Raw genomic sequence first — 19,305 nt, 5'->3', positions numbered from 1 at the left:
AGGCCATCCTGGTTCTAGGAACCCCAAAAGCAATGTTGGCACCTCAAACCCCAGAGGTCACAAAAGCTGCTAAAACCTCATAGGAAACACCCTACTGAACTTGAAGACTCACTGGTCACCAGAACCTTAAGACCCAGAGGCCACAAAACCAAGAGGAAACAGAAACATCCAAAACAAGAACAAAAACAAAAACACCCATAGGACAAGGATAAACTCACAGATAAGCACCTAAATCTATCATAACTCAAAAACCCAGATGATTAAAGGCCAACGTAAGAAAAAAATCAAAAATAGCCAGGACAATGTGACACCTGGATATTCCAATAAAGCTGAAGCACAAGAAAATGACTTTAAATACAATCTTATGAAGACTAAATAGAGGCCTTTAAAGATGAAACTAATAACTCCCTTAAAAAAAATAAAGGAAAACACAATCAAACAAGTGAAGGAAATGAATAAAACTGCCTAAGAGCTAAAAATGGAAATAAAAGCTATAAGGAAAACACAAACTGAGTGAATACTTGAGATGGAAAATCTAGAAAAGAGAACAGGAATTACATATGCAAGCATCACCAACAGAATATAAGAGATGAAATAGAGAATCTCAGGTGTAGAAGATGTGATAGAAGAAATTGATATGGTGTCAAAAAAGTGTTAACTATAAAAAGTTCCTGACATAAAATATCCAGGAAATGTGGACACTATGAAAGACCAAACCTAAGATTAATAGGAATAGAAGAAGGAGAAGATGCCCAGCTATAGGGCCTCAAAAATATTTTCAACAAAATCATAGAAGAAATTTTGCTAACCTAAAGAAAAGATGCCTATAAAAATACAAGAAGCTGCCTTCCACTTTGGACCTGTGCTGGGAGCAGAGCCTCTGCTCTGGATCGCAACAGACTCAGCCCACGTCCCAGTTGCAGCTCGACTCCCCGGGTATTCTGGCACATCTAGGATCACAAGTGAGACCCCAGGCCCTGACTCAATAATTGACAGAACTGGGACACCCAGGACACAGATACCCCACCCAGCCAGAGACCCATGCTCCTTCTGGTTTGCACCTGTACCTGGAGCACAGCTTCTGCTCTGGATCCTGACACACTCAGCCTACACCCCAATAGCAGCTCAACCTCCCAAGGAGTTCTGACACATCTGGGATCACAAGATTACAGGCTCACAGGAGGGACAGGCCCCACTCAGAGACAGTGAGGCCAGTTAACATTAGAGATAACCAGATGGTGAAAGGCAAGCACAAGAACATAAGTAACAGAAAGAAGTACTACTTGGCAAAATCAGAACAGAGTTATCCCACTACAGCAAGTTCTGGGTACCCCAACACATCTATAAAGCAAAATTCAGAGCTAAAGTCTCATCTCATGAAGATGACAGAAGATTTTAAGGAGGATATAAACAACTCCCAAAAAGAAATAGAGGAGAACACAGGTAAACAAGTAGAAGCCCTTAAAGAAGAATCACATAAATCCCTTAAAGAACTACAGGAAAACACAATCAAACAGGTGAAGGAATTGAACAAAACCACCCAGTATCTAAAAATGGATATAGAAACAATAAAGAAAACACAAAGGAGGACAACCCTGGAGATGGAAATCCTAAGAAAGAGAGCAGGAATCACAGATGCAAGCATCACCAACAGAATACAACAAACAGAACAGACAATCTCAGGTGTAGAAGACACCATAGTAAACATTGACACAACAGTAAAGGAAAATACAGTAAGCAAAAAGCTCCTAACTCAAAACATTCAAGAAATCCAGGACACAATGAAAAGACCGAACCTAAGAATGATAGGAATATAAGAAAGTGAAGATTCCTAGCTCAAAGGGACAGCAAACATCCTCAACAAAATTATGGAAGAAATTTTCTCTAACCTAAAGAAAGAGATGGCCATAAATATACAAAAATCCTACAGAACACCAAATAGATGGGACCAGAAAAGAAATTCCTCCTGTCACATAATAATTAAAACACTAAATGCACAGAACAAAAACAGAATGCTGAAAGCAGTAAGGAAAAAGGTCAAGTAATACATAAAGGCAGGCCTATCAGAATTACACCAGACTTCTCAAGGGACTTTTTAATCCTGCAACAGAAGATCTTGGGTAGAAATCATACAGACCCTAAGGGAACAAAAATTCCAACCTAGGCTACTATACCCACCAAAACTCTCAATCACCAAAGATGGAGAAACCAAGGTATTCTAAGACAAAACCAAATTTAAACAATATCTTTCCTCTAATCCAGCCCTACAAAGGATAATAGAAGGGAAAGTCCAACATAAGGAGAGAAACTACACCCAAGAAAAACTAGGAAATAAATCTTTTCACAAAAAAACCCAAAGAAGAGAAACACACAACATAATTCCACCTCTAACAACAAAAATAACAGGAAGCAACAATCATTGGTCCCTAATATCTCTCAATATCAATGAATTCAACTCCTAAATAAAGAGATATAGGTTAACAGACTAGAGATGTAAACAGGACCCAGCATTTTGCTGCATACAGGAAACACACCTTAGTGATAAAGACAGACCCTACCTCAAAGTAAAAGGCTGGAAAAAGAATTTCCAAGTAAATGGTCCCAAGAAACGACCTGGAATAGTCATTCTAATTTCCAATAAAATAGGCTTTCAACCAAAAGTTCTCAAAAGGACACTTCATACTCATCAAAGGAAAAATCCAGCAGGATGAACTCTCAATCCTGAACATTTATGCCCCAAATGCAAGGGCTCCCACATTTGTTTTGTTGTTGTTGTTGTTGTTGAGTTTGGGGGGCTTTTTTTTTTCAAGACAGGGTTTCTCTGTGTAGCTCTGGCTGTCCTGGAACTCACTCTGTAGACTAGGCACCAACATTTGTAAAAGAAACATTACTAAAGCTCAAAACACACACTGAATCTCACACAATAACAATGGGAGACTTCTACACTCCACTCTCACCAAGGGATGGGTCATGGAAAAAGAAACTAAACAGACATACAATGAAACTAACAGAAGTTGTGAATCAAATGGATTTAATAGATATCTACAGAACATTTCACTCTAAAACAAAAGAATATACCTTCTTTTCAGCATCTTATGGTACCTTCTCCAAATGTGACCATATAATAAGACACAAAACAAGCACAAGACAATTGAAATAATCCCATGCATCCTATCCGATCACCATGGACTAAGGCTGGTCTTCAATAACAACAACAAAAAAACAACACAAAGCTCACATACCCATTGAAACTAAACTACTCTCTACACAATAACTTGGTCAGGGAAGAAATAATAAATTAAAGACTTTATAGAATTTAATGAAAATGAAGGCACAGGATACCCAAACTTCTGGGACATAACTAAGGCAGTGTTAAGAGGAAAATTCATAATACTAAGTGCCTTCATAAAGATATTGAAGAGAACCTATATAGCAACTTAACAGCACAACTGAATACTCTAGAACAAAAGAATACAAACACACCCAAGGGGAATAGATGGAAGGAATTAGTCATATTTAGGGCTGAAATCAATCAATTAGAAACAAAGAGAACAAAACAAAGAATCAATTAAAATCAAGAATTGATTCTTTGATAATATCAACAAGACAGATATACCCTTAGCCAAATTAGCTAAAAGGCACAGAGACAGTATCCAAATTAACAAAAACAGACATGAAAAGGGAAACATAACAACAGAAACTGAGAAAATTCAAAAAATCATCAGATCTAACTACTAAAGCCTATACTCAACAAAAGTGGAAAATTTAGATGAAATGGATGATTTTCTAGATAGATACCAGATACCAAAATTAAATCAGGATCAGATAAACCATCTAAAAAGACTCATAACCCCTAAGTAAATAGCAGTCATTAGAAGTCTCCCAACCAAAAAAAGCCCAGGGCCAGATGGTTTTGTGCAGAATTCTATCAGCCCTTCAAAGAAGATCTAATACCAATATTTCTCAAACTATTCCACAAAATATAAACAGGAGGAACACTATCCAATTCTTTCTATGCAGCCACAATTACACTGATACCTAAACCACACCACAAAAAGACCCAACAAAGAAAGAGAACTTCAGACCAATTTCTCTTATGAGTATCGATGCAAAAATACTTAATAAAATTCTTGCAAACACATGGATGTCAAACCAAGAACACATCAAAACAATCATTCACCATGATCAAGTAGGCTTCATCCCTGGAATGCACTTCTGAGGCATATCACACAAGAGGAAGATGAGGAGCTGCCTAAATGGTGGTATCACAAATCTCTACCATCCATGCTTTGATCAGTTCCTTAGGCTCTCTGATAACCGAGGTATTGGTGACCAGAAAGAAAAAGGGAGGTTGGACACAGACTGGGGTAGCTTTCCAGTCAATCTGGCTGCCAATGGTCACATTCACTAGGGTTGTCCTAGTCCACATTTTTGCCAACCAGTTTATATATGGAAATATGTCCATATAAAAGATCGCTACCTTTTAGGAGAGTTAGAGGGCATAAATTGATACAATTAGAGAGGCTATACGAATCCCAATTGCTCATAATGGGGTCATATTTGAATCTTATGGGATCTCTGTTAACATAGGGAATAATATCGCAATCATCATGTGAGGTAAACCACTACACGCAAAGTGTGAGGTTAGATGACAATATCGGGTGATCATTGGTGAATTTTACATCTAATGCAGGTGGTGCACCCAAGGGATAGGAATTCCCACAAAAGTAGGCATTTAAGGAACCCTTGTACACCGAGGCAGGGGTGGACATGTTATGCTTGGATAATCCTTTGGGGATTTGTAATCAGTAAGGGGAACATGACGTTCCATGCCTAACATGGTGCCGTAGGTTAGATTACCATGAAAGTCCCCCATGGTCATATTGTGTAGCTGGACACAAGGGCCAACAGAGGAGACACTGGTGGTAATGCAAAGAATTTCCTCCATGGGCCAGGTGCCTTCTAATCATCAGGTAGTAGTGACTAAGTCCATGCAGGTCAAACCCAAACTCACATTGGAAAAGAAAATAACAGGTAGGCCAGGGAGTTAACTGCCACAGGCAAAAGAATGGGGCACATGGGCACCAAAGCCCAGAGCTCATCAGCCCTGGAGAAAAATTAATAAACACAATATGTACATTACATCTCCACATCCTGGTCTTCTCCTTCATCGCTCCTTGGTCTGTAGCTAGGCAACCATCTCTCAAGGGCACCCTTAGTGATGCAGTTGCATCCTGGGGGAAAACATGAACATAACCTCACCCCCTTGTCAGAAGTGAAGCAGGCAGTTGCCATTGACAGGTTATTGGGTCCCTCCGCCTAACCTATGGGAAGGGAATGTCCCCCAGAAAAAGTGCCCAATGTTTGTAAGCAAGATTCAGCCCTTTCTCATCTAAGGAGACAAAGTTCACATGGAACAGGAAGGCTAGGTGTGCATCTCTTTTTGATTCTTGGGAGGTGACCCAGCAAGTGTTCTCTTCAAGGAGCAATTTGTTCCTTCTATGGTTGCTTGGCCTTGAGGACTATAAGGAATCTCAAAGGAGTGACTGATCCTCCATAAGGATAGGAAGGCACTGAACTGCTGAGATGAGTCAGTCTTGAGGAACCAAGGCACACCCATTACCAGCATTGCTGGTTTCATGGCCTTAGTAACATGAAAGGCCTTTCACCTGTCATGGCTACCACATATGTGAAGGTCGAGCAAATATCTACCACAGCATGTACATACCTAAGATTACCAAAGGCTGGGCAATGGGTGACATCCATTTGCCAGAATTTATTGGAGAATAGACCTCTAGAGTTAACTCCTGGTCACCAATGGTGCAAGATATGTACATGTTGCAAAGGACCTTGCAAGATGCTTACATTGTGATATAGGTAATTCAATTAAGAGTTTATGTAACATCTGAGGAGAAAGGTGAAAATACTAGTGTAACATTCTGGCTTGTTCTAGCAATTCCATGTCTACAGCCATAATCAAGGCATCAGTTCTCTCATTTCCTTCAGCTAATATGCCAGGCAGTTTAGAATATGATCTTATGTGTGAGATGAACCCTATTCTAAACAGCCTTCTAAATAGATTTCATGAAGACATGTATAGGGCTGTTTTACTCTTTAGTATAGGAGAAGGACAGGGTATGGACAGCTTGCACTTCATACTGGCTATCTGAGAAAATATTAACTGGCTTCTGTTGGCAACACAGAAAAATTTTTCAGGAGTGCAAATAATTGACATAGTTGCATTGAGCCAAGATTAGAGAAAATATGAGTTGTGTCCTTCCTCCCCCCGCAAACCCCAGTCTTTGGATAAGAACTCCATATCTGGCTTTATTACCATCAGAAAAGGCCATAGTTGCCTTGGGAATGGGACAAGAGCTAAGTATGCTATGGTGTTTAACTGTTACTGGCATCTGGGACAAAGTAGTAAGATGCTTGTCTGGTGGCATGTGATTATCCAATGAGCCTGTGAACCCCAGAGCATACCTAGCACTCTCCCCTCTCCCAGGTGCCTCATCTTCTGGTCCAGAATAGACAGGAAAGGTTTGAGCCAATAACAGTTCCACACAAGTGTTGTAGTTCCATGAGGAAGTAGGATTCTTTTGCCACAAAGGAAATGGCCAAGAGCTTACTCTTATCAGAAATAGAAAAGCTCAGGAAGGCATATGGGGGAACCCTCTGAATCTTTTCAGGAGCAACCTTCAAGCTGAGTTTTTCTAAGTTAAGTAACATTCGAAGAACATCCTTTCAAGATTGGGCAAGCTAGAGTGTGCAAGCATAACATCATCCATGTAGTGGACTACAAAGACATCCCTAGGGACTCCCTGTATGGCTCCAGCTACATATAGCTGACAAATGGTCAGGCTATATTTCATGCCCGAAGGCAGGACTCTCCACTGACATCTTTTAGCTGGTTTATTCACATTTGGCTCCCATACTATGAAGGCAAAATGGCATCAATCCTGGGAAGACACAGGGATCTGGAAAAAGCAATCCTTAATACCTAGGATCATCACATGGTACTTGGGTGAGATAGCACTAGGATGAGACAGTCCCACTTGAGTAGTTCCCATTTTTCCCATGTGTTCATTACTGGTTCTCAGATCCTATAGAAGTCTATATTTCCCTGATTTCTTATATTTTTGGTTGTGAGCCTAGTCTTTAACAGCTGAGCCATCTCTCCAGCCCTCCTTGACTTCTTATTAATGACAAAAATGGGAATATTATATCTGCCATTTGGTCAAGGGTTCCAAATGCCCAAAGCTAATTAATTGTTCCAAGACCAATTCCTTGAGAGCAGAAAGCTTAGGTTCCAAAATGGGCCACTGGTCCACCCAGATATTAGCTTCAGACAGCCAGGCCAATGGTATAGGGTCAGATACTTTGATGGCAATTGATACTGGCTAGACAGTGGCCATTAGAATTTGGGGTGATCCCTGACTTTGTGACCTGTTCAGTCTAGTTGGTCATGTTTCATAATGTCATCAAAAAAGGTGCAATCATCCATAGTGAAGGATGGCACCCCTGTCTTCCAGAATATCTCTTCCCCAAAGGTTTCAGGAAATATCAGTCACAACAGGTATAAAAGATTCCAATTGCCATCCAAGTCCTGCCAACAGACAGTTTTGGGTAGTCATTCTGGTGGCCTGGTGGCCAAATCTGCCAGAGGAGTTGAAATCCAGGGCCTAGTCACTGCATCAGGGCCAAGATTGACAGGGAAAGCCTCACAATATACCTGAGGAGACTAAGGCCCCCAGGAAAGAGGCAGTCCAGCATGAGGGACAGGTATTGCAGGAGTGACCGCTGAAAGGCAAAGTCCCCCTAAATCACACCAGGCATAAGCTGAAGGTACCTCTGGTGGGGTAGGAGCAGAAGGGCTAGGGACCTGGGACAGCAGAGCTACAGGACACCTTGGTGCCTGACGGCAGAAGGGCTGGAGCAAAGGTTTACTCAACCTCATGGCTAAAATCAACCTGTTTTCCTGGAGAAAGTGGGTTGGGATCAGTAATAGAAGGGAGAATATTAGCCTGATCCTGACAGTGTTTGTTATGGGCAGCCACCACTTCCTCTGGGGAAGAATTCTTAAGATTAGCGATGACTGTAAGGAAGATGGGGACAACAAACAAGGGAGGGCTAATCCCAGACTGTACCTCAAGCTTGTGAGCAAGGAAGAAAATACTCATTCAGAAGCCAGGGTCCCACATGTTCTCCAGAAATATCCAGGGGATCAAAATAGCAGCCTCCTCCCAAAATTGGTCCAGATCGTGAGTCGTGACCTTGAGAGGACAAGTAACCAGAAGGGTTTTCAGAGTCCTAATCTAGGGTTCCTTGATGGTGGAGGGGAGGGAACCCATTACAATGAGCACAAAGGAAACAAAGGACGATCAGATATGACAAATATGACAGAGAAGGCAACGAATGTCACATACTAAGCAGGGGAGTCCCTCAGACGTAGCTCAAAGGCCTTATGCTTGCACAGTCTCCTCTGGATGGAAAAGGCATTTGGGAGCGAATCCCTGATACCACCACTTGGGAAACAATGAATCCAGACCAAAAGTGAAAATGAGCAAAGACAAGAAAGACAAAAAAAAAAAAGATGGCCACTGCACACTGCAGCAAGCTCATCCAAAAACAAAGAAGGAAAAAAGGTAGCTACTATACGCTCACCGCAGCATGCTCACACAAAGACAAAGAAGAAGAAAAAGATGGCTGCCCCACACTTACCCTCAAACAGAGACCAAAAGTGAGAATACAAAGGTCACTGGGACGAACAGACAGAAAAGACAGAAATGAAATCTGTGCACTCACCTTCTGGGGACCCACAACATAAAACACTAAGAGGCCCACTAAGCAAAGAAGCAACTGAAGAGGGCACAACAGCAGCACCGTGAGGAGAAGAAGAGTAGCTCAGGTCAAACCACAAACACAGTCCTTGCAGCAACAGACAAAAACAAACTCCCAGAAAAGGAAGTTCAGCAAGCAGCCAGAAAACGAGAACGATGAAGTAGTCCATTGACCATGTTGAGCTCCAGAAGTTGCCTGTGTCCTGGACTACACACCACCTGTCACTACCTGCCCTGGGGGGTTGGAGGTGAAGTAGTGCCAAGTCAAAAACACAGACTATGGGAGCAAGTGAGAAACACCACAGCAAGCTCATCTGTACACTGCTGCAATCTTCTTTAATGCCCTCCAACTGTGCCCCATTGGTCCCAAGTAAGCTCCCAATTGGCTGGCATTGTCTGTGCCAGCAATCCTAGGTCTCTCAAGCAGTCCTCAATTAGGTCCTCCTGCAGGAAATGCTTTTGCACCTGTGAGAGCTCCTGTGCTTACACAGAGAGGACCTGCTACACTGCTCCTGGACTTATCTTTGGTTGGAAGACTTATAATGACTGTTTCTATTTCCTTAGGGGTTGTGGGACTGTTTAGATAGTTTATCTGATCCTTATTTAACTTTGGTACATGTATCTGTCTAGAACAACCCTCCACTTCATTTAGATTTTCCACTTTTGTTGAGTATAGGCTTTTGTAGTAAGACCTGATGATTTTTTTAATTTTCTCAGTTTCTGTTATGTTTGTCCTTTTATTTCTGATTTTGTTAATTTGGATACTGTCTCTATGCCTTTCAGCCAATTTGTCTAAGGGTTTGTCTATCTTGTTTATATTCTCAAAGAATCAATTCTTGGTTTTATTGATTCTTTGTTTCGTTCCCTTTGTTTCTAATTGGTTGATTTCAGCCCGAAATATAACTATTTCCTGCCATCTATTGCTCTTCAGTGTGTTTCTATTCTTTTGTTCTAGAGTATTCAGTTGTTCTGTTAAGTTGTTAGTATAGGATCTCTTCAATTTCTTTATGAAGGCACTTAGTATTATGACTTTTCCTCTTAACACTGCCTTCATTGTGTCCCAGAAGTTTGGGTATGCTGTGCCTTCTATTTTGTCTATAAAGTTTTAAATTTCTTTCCTTACTTCTTCCCTGACCAAGTTATCATTGAGTAGAGAGTAGTTCAGTTTCAATGGGTATGTGAGCTTTGTGTTGCTATTGTTGTTGTTGTTGAAGACCAGTCTTAGTCTGTGGTGATCTGATAGATGCATGGGATTATTTCAATTGTCTTGTATCGCTTGAGGTTTGTTTTCTGACTGATCATATGGTCAGTTTTGGAGAAGGTACCATAAGATGCTGAGGAAAAGGTATATTCTTTTGTTTTAGAGTGAAATGTTCTGTAGATATCTATTAAATCCATTTGCTTCATAACTTCTGTTAGTTTCACTGTATCTCTGTTTAGTTTATTTTTCCGTGACCTGTCTATTGGTGAGAGTGGAGTGTAGAAGTTTCCCACTGTTATTGCATGAGATCCAATGTGTGTTTTGAGCTTTAGTAATGTTTCTTTTACAAATGTGGGAGCCCTTGCATTTGGGGCATAGATGTTCAGGATTGAGAGTTCATCCTGCTGGATTTTTCCTTTGATGAATATGAAATGTCCTTTTGAGAACTTTTGGTTGAAAGAGCCTATTTTATTGGAAATTAGAATGGCTACTCCAACTTGTTTCTTGGGACCATTTACTTGGAAATTCTTTTTCCAGCCTTTTACTTTGAGGTAGTGTCTGTCTTTATCACTAAGGTGTGTTTCCTGTATGCAGCAAAATGCTGGGTCCTGTTTACATCTCTAGTCTGTTAGCCTATGTCTCTTTACTTGGGAATTGAGTTCATTGATATTGAGAGATATTAGGTACCAATGATTGTTGCTTCTGAAAGACTGAATTTAGAAATTTGGAAAAAGCATGTTAATGGAAATGCATTAATGTATAACCTTTACTTAAAGAAGGCATAGGAAGTCTCTGTAATGAGCCAGGAATGTGGACTGGTCAGTTCCAGGAACAGGATAGCTGTCAGCCATTAAGAAGATAGTATTGACCAAACCACATTCCTCTAAATAATGAGTGTGCAGGACGACTTCCTTGTGACCTGATTCAACCAGGGGTTGGGTCCCTTTGGAATTTTCCACTGTTTTTATGTTATGTTTCCTTGGTAACCCTCTCACCCCCACCCCTAGTTTATGGTTTTTCCCTTTAAATACCCCTCACTTCTTGTGTTCGGGGTCGAACTCCTCTGGCCTGCATGGTCACGAAATCGACTCCAGTACCAGCCTATCCCAAATAAACCTCATGTGATTGCAGCAAGTTCGGTCTCTCATGAGTTATCGGGTGGTCGTGTTATCCCGAGACTTGAATGAGGGTCTCCCAAGCTCTGGAGGTCTTTCACTTCCTGTTATTTTTGTTGTTAGAGGTGGAATTATGTTGTGTGTTTCTCTTCTTTGGGTTTTTTTGTGAAAAGATTGATTTCCTAGTTTTTCTTGGGTGTAGTTTCTCTCCTTATGTTGGACTTTCCCTTCTATTATCCTCTGTAGGGTTGGATTAGTGGAAAGATATTGTTTAAATTTGGTTTTGTCTTAGAATACCTTGGTTTCTCCATCTTTGGTGATTGAGAGTTTTGGTGGGTATAGTAGCCTAGGTTGGAATTTTTGTTCTCTTAGGGTCTGTATGACTTCTGCCCAAGATCTTCTGTTGCAAGATTAAAAAATCTCTGTTGCAAAGTCTGGTATAATTCTGATAAGGTCTGCCTTTATGTGTTACTTAGCCTTTTTCCATTACCACTTTCAATATGCTTTCTTTGTTCTGTGCATTTGGTGTTTTGATTATGTGACAGGAGGATTTTCCTTTCTGGTTCAATCTATTGGGTGTTCTGTAGACCTCTTGTATGCTTATGGCCATCTCTTTCTTTAAGTTAAGAAAGATTTATTCTATGATTTTGTTGAAGATGTTTTCTGGCCCTTTGAACTGGGAATCTTCACTTTCTTATATTCCTATCATTCTTAGGTTTGATGTTTTCATTGTGTCCTGAATTTCCTGGATATTTGGGGTTAGACACTTTTTTCACTTTGTATTTTCTTTGACTCTTCTGTCAATATTTTCCATGAAAACTTCTATACCTGAGATTCTCTCTTCTATCTCTTGTATTCTGTTGTCAGTGCTTATATCTGTAACTCCTGATCTCTTTTCTAGGTTTTCCATCTCCAGGCTTGCCTCCCTTTGTGATTTCTTTATTGTTTCTACTTCCATTTTTAGATCCTCGATGGTTTTGTTCAATTTCTTCACCTGTTTGATTGTGTTTACCAGTATTTCTTTAAGGAATTTATTTGTTTTCTCTTTAAGGGATCTACCTGATTACCTGTGTTCTCCTGTATTTCTTTAAGGGAGTTATTTATATCTTTCTTAAAGGGCTCTATCATTTTCATAAGATGGGATTTTAGGTCTAAATCTTGCTTTTCAGTTATATTAGGGTATTCAGGGCTTGCTGTGGGAGGGGAACTGGGTTCTGATGGTGCCAAATGGCATTGGTTTCTGTTGCCTATATTCTTTCACTTGCCTCTCACTATCTGATCACCTCTAGTGTTAACTAGCCTTTCTGTCTCTGACAAGGACTGGAGCCTATCCCTCCAGGTAGGAAGGTAAAGCTCTGTGAGCTGGGTTAGAGCAGGCCTTCTGGGAGGCACACAGTGCTGTCTCTGGCTAGGGGAACCTCCTGTGTCCCCAGTTATGGCAGGCTTCCTGTGACCCTGGTTACACTAGATCTCCTGGGAGTCAGGCTGTCTCCACGCGTGGTCAGGTTAGCTGGAGCACCCAGTCTGCCCTTGTTGTGGACTGGAAGGAAGATGTGTCACCCACAGGGTGGATATGTCCTGTGTCTTCTGGGCCTTGTGGGGGGTTCCAGTTAGGCCATATATTGGAGTGGGGGCACCTCACCTGTGAGTCTGGTTATGACAGACCTCCTAGGAGTCAGGCTGTCTGTGGTTTGGCGGGGGAGGCTGGAGCACCTGATCTTCCCCTGACTGAGTTGTGGACCAGAAGGAAGTGACTTGTATAATTTAATGAATGCATGGAAATAAAAAAGGGGGTGGGGATGTGGCTCAGTTAACCCCAGCTAACTCAGGAGGTGAAGGAATGAGACAGTTCAAGTCATTCCTACTACATGTCAAGTTTGAGGCCAGCCTGAACTACATAAAATCCTGTCTCAAAAACAGAAAAGAAAGAGAGAGAAATCACCATAAGTGACGCCATCAGTAAACCAAGATGAAAATTCCTGGCATCAGCAGGGTGGTGTTTATGGGAAGATATGGTATTGCTAGCCCACACCCCATCATAACTGAAAAAACCCAAAAGTCACTTGATTTTACAAGTTACTGGTTTTTATAGAGGACAGTCCAGAGCTGTCCATACTGGAAGTGAACCAGCTATTTCTGCTGTGAACTCCAGGCCCTCTCACCCCTCTCTGAAATTCTTGGAAAATGTATCTCCTGCCTGGTGTGTCAGATGCTCAGCCCCCTCCCTCTCACTCTTCCGGTACCAGTACCCACTTCCCAATTTCTCTTCCTAAGTAAGACTCAAGGAGGTGGCAAATAAAAGCTGTTGTCTCCATCGGATCCTGGCACTGAGAAGTGGCTGTGAAACATGAGTGATTCTAAGGAAATGGGGAAGAAGCAGCTTGGTCCTCTGGGTGAGACTGGGTTGGTGCTCTGGAGCTTGGGGAAGGGGCACAAATAGGGCAATGCTTGTCTCGGACTACCCTATATATGACTGACTCTCTATTCACTTAGATGAAGAACTGATGATATCCAGCCACAGCAGGTACTCAATCAAAGGCTTTGGCTTCCAACCAAATTCTGGATTCAGTAGCTTCACAGGTAAAATAGGATGAGGAACTATGGAGTGGTTAGCTCCAGACGTAAACTTGGATGAGGGACTATGGAGTGGTCAGCTCCAGACATAAACTTGGGTTCTTGGGAGCGGGGAGTGGTCAGCTCCAGACATTGGGAGCGGGGGTGGAGGTTGGGACTCAGGCCACTGATGTTCAAAGAATTGGAAGCTCAGATCCTGAATCTGGAACCTGGACTCCTGGGAACTGTAGAGACTAGGTTCTGAAATCCTGTACCTTGGGAGTGAGACTGATGGGTTGCCTGACTGGGGCCACATTGAGTCAGGAATGCTGAGGTGCTAAAACTTCATCCTTCTCTCCCACAGGGTGCCTGGTCCACAGCCATGTCCCCTTGGCACTGCAGGTGCTCTTCCTCACTGTATTCTCTGTGCTGCTGGTTGTCATCCTTGTCAAAGGTCAGGCAGGATTGAGGTTTGGGGTTCCTAGGTCTGGCTCTTCAACCAAGGGATCCAGAAGGAAGAAGCAGCTGACTGAGACTGTGTCTTCATTTTCCTTTGAATAAAAGAGTTCTGCACAGAGACACTAGCTGCACTTGCCTTAGACATCCAATTTTCTTTGGTTATTAGATCTCTTAAGACCTCAGGTTTTGAAAATGATGCTAGGCTGGAGACATTGGTCAAGTGGTAGAATGCTTACTTCACAAGCTCCAAACACTGTGCTCCATCCCAAGCACTGCATAAAACTGGGTGTAATGGTGCATCCCTATAATCCCAGCACTCAGGAAGCAGAGGCAGGAGAGGTTCATAAAGGCAGCTATATAAAAATTTTGATGTAGCCTGAACTATATGAGACTAAGAGAGAAAGAGAGAAGGGAAGAAAGAAAGAAAGAAAGAAAGAAAGAAAGAAAGAAAGAAAGAAAAAAAGAAAGGAAGGAAGAGGGAGAGAGAGGGGAAGGAATGAGGAGGGGAGGAGAAGAAGGGGGTGGAAAAAGGGGAGAGCATGAAGGATATCTTGGTCCTGGGGGTCCAGTATAGACCAAAAAAACACAGTAAGCATTTAATAACTGGAGTGACTATTTTCTTAACCTAGTCTACAAGATACCCAGTTCTCAAGGTCAGGAGGAGTCCACTCAGAAGAATGTCTACCAGGAACTGACCCACTTGAAGGCTGGGGTAGGTGAGTGACTGCAAGTGAAGGGTCTCACACCCTGAAAAGGTTTACACAGAGCGTTACTCTGCTTAAATAACTCCTCTTCACTAAGCCTCGTGTTCCTCACCTGTGTGATGGACATCCAGGGTAATACTGAGGAAGGAATCTCACTAGTGTTTGACTAAAGTCCATGTACACAATAGGCAGTCAGTGTTCATAGGGATTATGCACAAAATAAGCACTCAATAGTCACAGGAGCCTGGATAGAATAGGCACTCAATGTTCACAAGAGTACGTTCAAAGTAAGCTCTCAAAGTTCACAGGGGTATGCACATGTTAGACACTCAGTGTTCACAGAGATTGTGTACACATTCAGTGCTTAGTGTTCACAGGAGTATGCACATGGTAGGTACTCAGTTAAACCTGCCTCCTGGCCTCTATTCCCAGCTCTAAGGCCAAACTTCTTCCAGTCTGGAAAGGAGCAGGCTAGGACTCCTGGGTTCTCCTGGGTATAGAACTCAAGAAGTGGAGTGGATGTGCTGTGTCAAGAGAGGGGCTTATTCTGAAGGGCTCAAAGGTTGAAGATGAGCCCATCCTCACCTGACCTCCCCAACAGATCGCCTGTGCCGCTCCTGCCCCTGGGACTGGACATCCTTCCAAGGAAGCTGCTACTTTTTCTCTGTGGCCCAGAAGTCCTGGAATGATTCTGCCACTGCCTGCCACAATGTGGGGGCTCAACTTGTGGTCATCAAGAGTGATGAAGAGCAGGTATGCCTGATGAGTTCCCATCCTCAGCTGAGGATGCATCAAGGCCACTGACTAAAGGAATAAGAGGTGTTTGGTTGGATACAATGTTCTGGAAAAGAGGCTGCTTGCCTGGAGAGGAAAGATAAGAAGGTTATGAATGAGACCAGAGTACTTGCAAAAGGACACTCTAGGGCTGGAGAGGAGGCTCAGTGGGTAAAACGCTTGCCAGTAAACATGAGGACCTGAGTTTGGACTCCTCAGACCCACACGAATCCCGGCATGAGGACACACATCTGTGATCCCAGTATCCCTATGGTAAAATGGGAGATAGGGAAAAGAGATACCATAGAAGCTGGTGGGCATCTCTCATGGCATACACAGAAATAACAAGAGACCCTGTTTCAAAAAAGGTAGAAAGTGAGTATCCACACCTGACGTTGTCCTCTGATGTACACATATGCATGTACACATGCACATTCAGGTATAGGTGCATGTGTGTGCATGTGCAGGCCAGAAGTCAGCCTTGAGTGTCATCCCTCAGGCATCTGTCCACCATTTCTTTAAGGCATGATCTCTTACTAACCTGGAGCTCACCGTTTAGGATAAGTTGGCTGGCCAACAAGACCTAGGTATCCTCCTGTCTCTGGCTCCCCCGTGCTGGGATCACAAATGTGTACCATCACAGATGGCTTTTTCACATGATTGCTAGGGGTCAGACTCAGATCTTCAGGCTTGTGTGGCACACACTTAACTGACTTAGCCATCTCCTCACCCTCACTACTATAGTTTTTAATGTGATTGATGCTTTGGGAGAAACACTTAAAATACATGGCCAGCACTTAACAACTTCCTCTGTTGGTTTAAAAAAATTCCTGACATATGTCTTTTGCTAATTCTCCTAGTGTAAATAGTACTAGCCTTGCTGATTTTAAGCACCAGCGAGACAATTCGAGCTAAACAGAGGTCACTAACACACTCAAAAATCATTAACTTATTTGATCTGGTGCAGCAAACCAATTCCAACAATGAGTAAAATCATGTGGACATATACATAACTTTCAGACAGACAAGCATATGACATCATCAAGTCTGCACATACTATGTGCTAGAGAGAACACATCTGTCCATAATACACTTGTATAGAAAGACCCAGAACTCATGGTGCCCATGTCCTTATAAGGTATAAAGCTAAACATCAGACTGTAGGCAGAATTTCCCACCAAGAGTTTAGGGAAACACTGATTAAAAGAGAGAGGCAGAGCTCCCTTCTGACTTTTCCTCTTCTATTTTTCTAGAACTTTCTACAACAAACTTCTAAGAAGAGAGGCTACACATGGATGGGGCTCATTGATATGAACAAGGAATCTACATGGTACTGGGTAGATGGTACACCTCTGACCCTCAGGTAAGTACTAGAAAAAGGGAACACCCTACAGAATGTGATAAAGCTCTGGCTTAAGGTATCCCTGGGGCTCATCTCTCTCTAGTCACTTAGGCATTAGAGCTTGGAACATTTTCTGAATGGCATGAAGAAAAGGAAATCCAGATAGAATGGCAGATGCCTGAGATACCATCATAATAACTTCAGGAAAGGCTTGCAGCCAGAGGAGCATTAAATAGGAATGATTATATAGAAAATCTAAGACTGGGAAATGGCTCCATTGGTAAAGTACATGTCCAGAAGCCATATAAAAACAACTGGTGTTGTGGTGGCATGCACTTGTAATCCCTGAACTGGGACAGTAGAAACAGAAGGCTTCTTAGGTCTTACTGGACAGCCAGCCTAGCCAAATGGCAAGTTCCAATCAAGGTGGAGAATGTCCTGAGGTACACTAGCTGAAGTTTTTATGACTCCCACATGCATATGCGCACACGAACACACACACACACACACACACACACACACACGCACACACACAAACACAACCATACATACATGATCACACAGAGATCAAAAATTACTGTTGCCATTAACTTGTAGGTGGAACTGGAGAGATTTCTTAGTGGTGAAGAACCTGGGAGTCCTTAATTCTGATTCTGAAAAAAAAAACCTGAAACTTCCAGATAACAAGTTTGGTTCCAAGTTCTCACATCAATTAGCTCACAACTACCTGTAATTCCAGCTCTGGATGCACCTACACTCACACATGTGCACATGCACCTGCACATTCAGGGACATATAAACACACACACACACAAACACACACACACACACAAGTCACAAAAAGAAAAGAAGATGCCCAGAGCTTGTTGTACTCAAACGTCCAAAGAGAATGAGTTTATATCACCACTTGATGATATGACAGGAGACCACGAGCCTGACCTCTAGATGTGGAGAGATCAGGAGATTTGGACAAAGGCCTTGGTTGAGGTATCAAGAAAAGAAATAGATGATATGGGTCAAGGAGGCTTAGGTGGGGGCATTTTAAAGTGTGTTAGTGAGTTCTAGATGTTGTCTTTCCTGGCTTGCCTTGTGTTGATGTGGTAAACACCATGAGCAGAAGCAGTTTGGAGAGAAACTGGTTTATTCCCTCTTACAATTCTCAGGTCACACTCCATTACTGAGGGAAGTCAGAGTAGGGGCTTAAGACAGGAACTAAAGCAGAAGCCATGGGAGAACAGTGCTCACTGCTTTACAGGGCGTATGCACTATGTCTGTGACAGAATCCCATGTCTCCTTGCCTTTGCAGTTTCATGAGGTATTGGAATAAAGGGGAACCTAACAACCTGGGGGAGGAAGACTGCGCAGAGTTCAGAGATAATGGCTGGAATGACACCAAATGTAGCAACAAGAAATTTTGGATCTGCAAAAAGCCTGCAACTTCCTGCCCTAGCAAGTGATGGGCAACTCCCTCCATTACCCCCACACTCCCAAAACCCTGCCACACGGCAGAACTTCACCCATACCTATGCCACTTTATTCTACTTTTCTGTGGCCATTGATACCTGGACAAGATCTGTGAGACTTTTCTCTGCCTCCCTCCCAGCCTTGAGCTGGCTGAGCAAGTCTCAGACACTGGAGCCAGGCATCTGGGCTGGCTTCATTTACATCTTCCTTCCAAAGACTTGAGACCTGAGAACTGAGAACTGCCCGCCTGCTGAACTGCTGAAGAGCTTGTTTTGCAACACAATCCAGCTGAGACAAGGCAACAGAATCCAGCCAGAACAAAGGATGGCCTCCTGGACTTTCCCCCTATAAATAAGAGGTTAAATAAAAATTATTGAGCCTTGATTAGAGAGCTTTGTCTTGGCTCAGTTATTTCTCTCGCCATCCTTTCCATCCATCCCCAGCTTTCCTTTCTGGAACCCAGTAACCCGTGGCTACAGGTAGCTTGTCTCCTGCATTGCTCCCTGGTCCAGCTTTCTCCTGGACCACTGCTTTATAGTCTTCTGATGTCTGCAGGTTCTCTTTGGGTTAATGGTTGTGCCTCTGGTCCACCTTTGCCATTTAGTGAAGTGAACAGACATGAGGGGTATATAGGTCTTTAAAGGGGTTCCTTCCATCTCCTCTCTGTCTTCCTTTCTGAGTTCAGACCATGTATTGCCATGCGCAACTGATGACACATCCTACATGATTTTCATAACATTTCTGAGTACTTTATTCTCACCTTCTAAATTTTCATTCATCTACCCTGCACACCTTTCTATGGGACCCTTCTCTGATTTCAGGAGCTCAACCTGTAGGCTAAAAGCACAAGAAA

At 42.5% G+C, this 19,305-nt stretch overlaps 1 protein-coding gene across 1 annotated transcript; it reads left to right on the top strand.

Annotated features, from left to right (window-relative positions):
- Nucleotides 1-13,479: 13,479 nt before the first annotated feature.
- Cd209 (CD209 molecule) lies at nucleotides 13,480-18,841 on the top strand. Its single transcript, XM_031338917.1, has 6 exons — nucleotides 13,480-13,736; nucleotides 14,074-14,163; nucleotides 14,798-14,884; nucleotides 15,474-15,625; nucleotides 16,900-17,009; nucleotides 18,295-18,841. Exons 1-6 carry the CDS (start codon nucleotides 13,661-13,663, stop codon nucleotides 18,443-18,445), a joined length of 666 nt encoding a protein of 221 aa, XP_031194777.1. The 5' UTR covers nucleotides 13,480-13,660; the 3' UTR covers nucleotides 18,446-18,841.
- The last annotated feature ends 464 nt before the right edge of the window (nucleotides 18,842-19,305 follow it).

This window comes from Mastomys coucha, unplaced genomic scaffold (assembly GCF_008632895.1).
Source record: "Mastomys coucha isolate ucsf_1 unplaced genomic scaffold, UCSF_Mcou_1 pScaffold22, whole genome shotgun sequence".
In the NCBI taxonomy this organism is placed as follows: domain Eukaryota; kingdom Metazoa; phylum Chordata; class Mammalia; order Rodentia; family Muridae; genus Mastomys; species Mastomys coucha.
Note: the sequence above shows the minus strand (reverse complement) of the source record. Positions and strands in the feature narration are given on the sequence as shown.

Bases quoted from the DNA above. Each gene is read 5' to 3' on its own strand.
- Cd209 (XM_031338917.1), top strand. From the start codon at position 13,661: ATGATATCCAGCCACAGCAGGTACTCAATCAAAGGCTTTGGCTTCCAA. The intron at 14,164-14,797 runs GTCAGGCAGGAT...TTCTTAACCTAG, and splicing joins GGTTGTCATCCTTGTCAAAG to TCTACAAGATACCCAGTTCT. The intron at 15,626-16,899 runs GTATGCCTGATG...CTATTTTTCTAG, and splicing joins TCAAGAGTGATGAAGAGCAG to AACTTTCTACAACAAACTTC.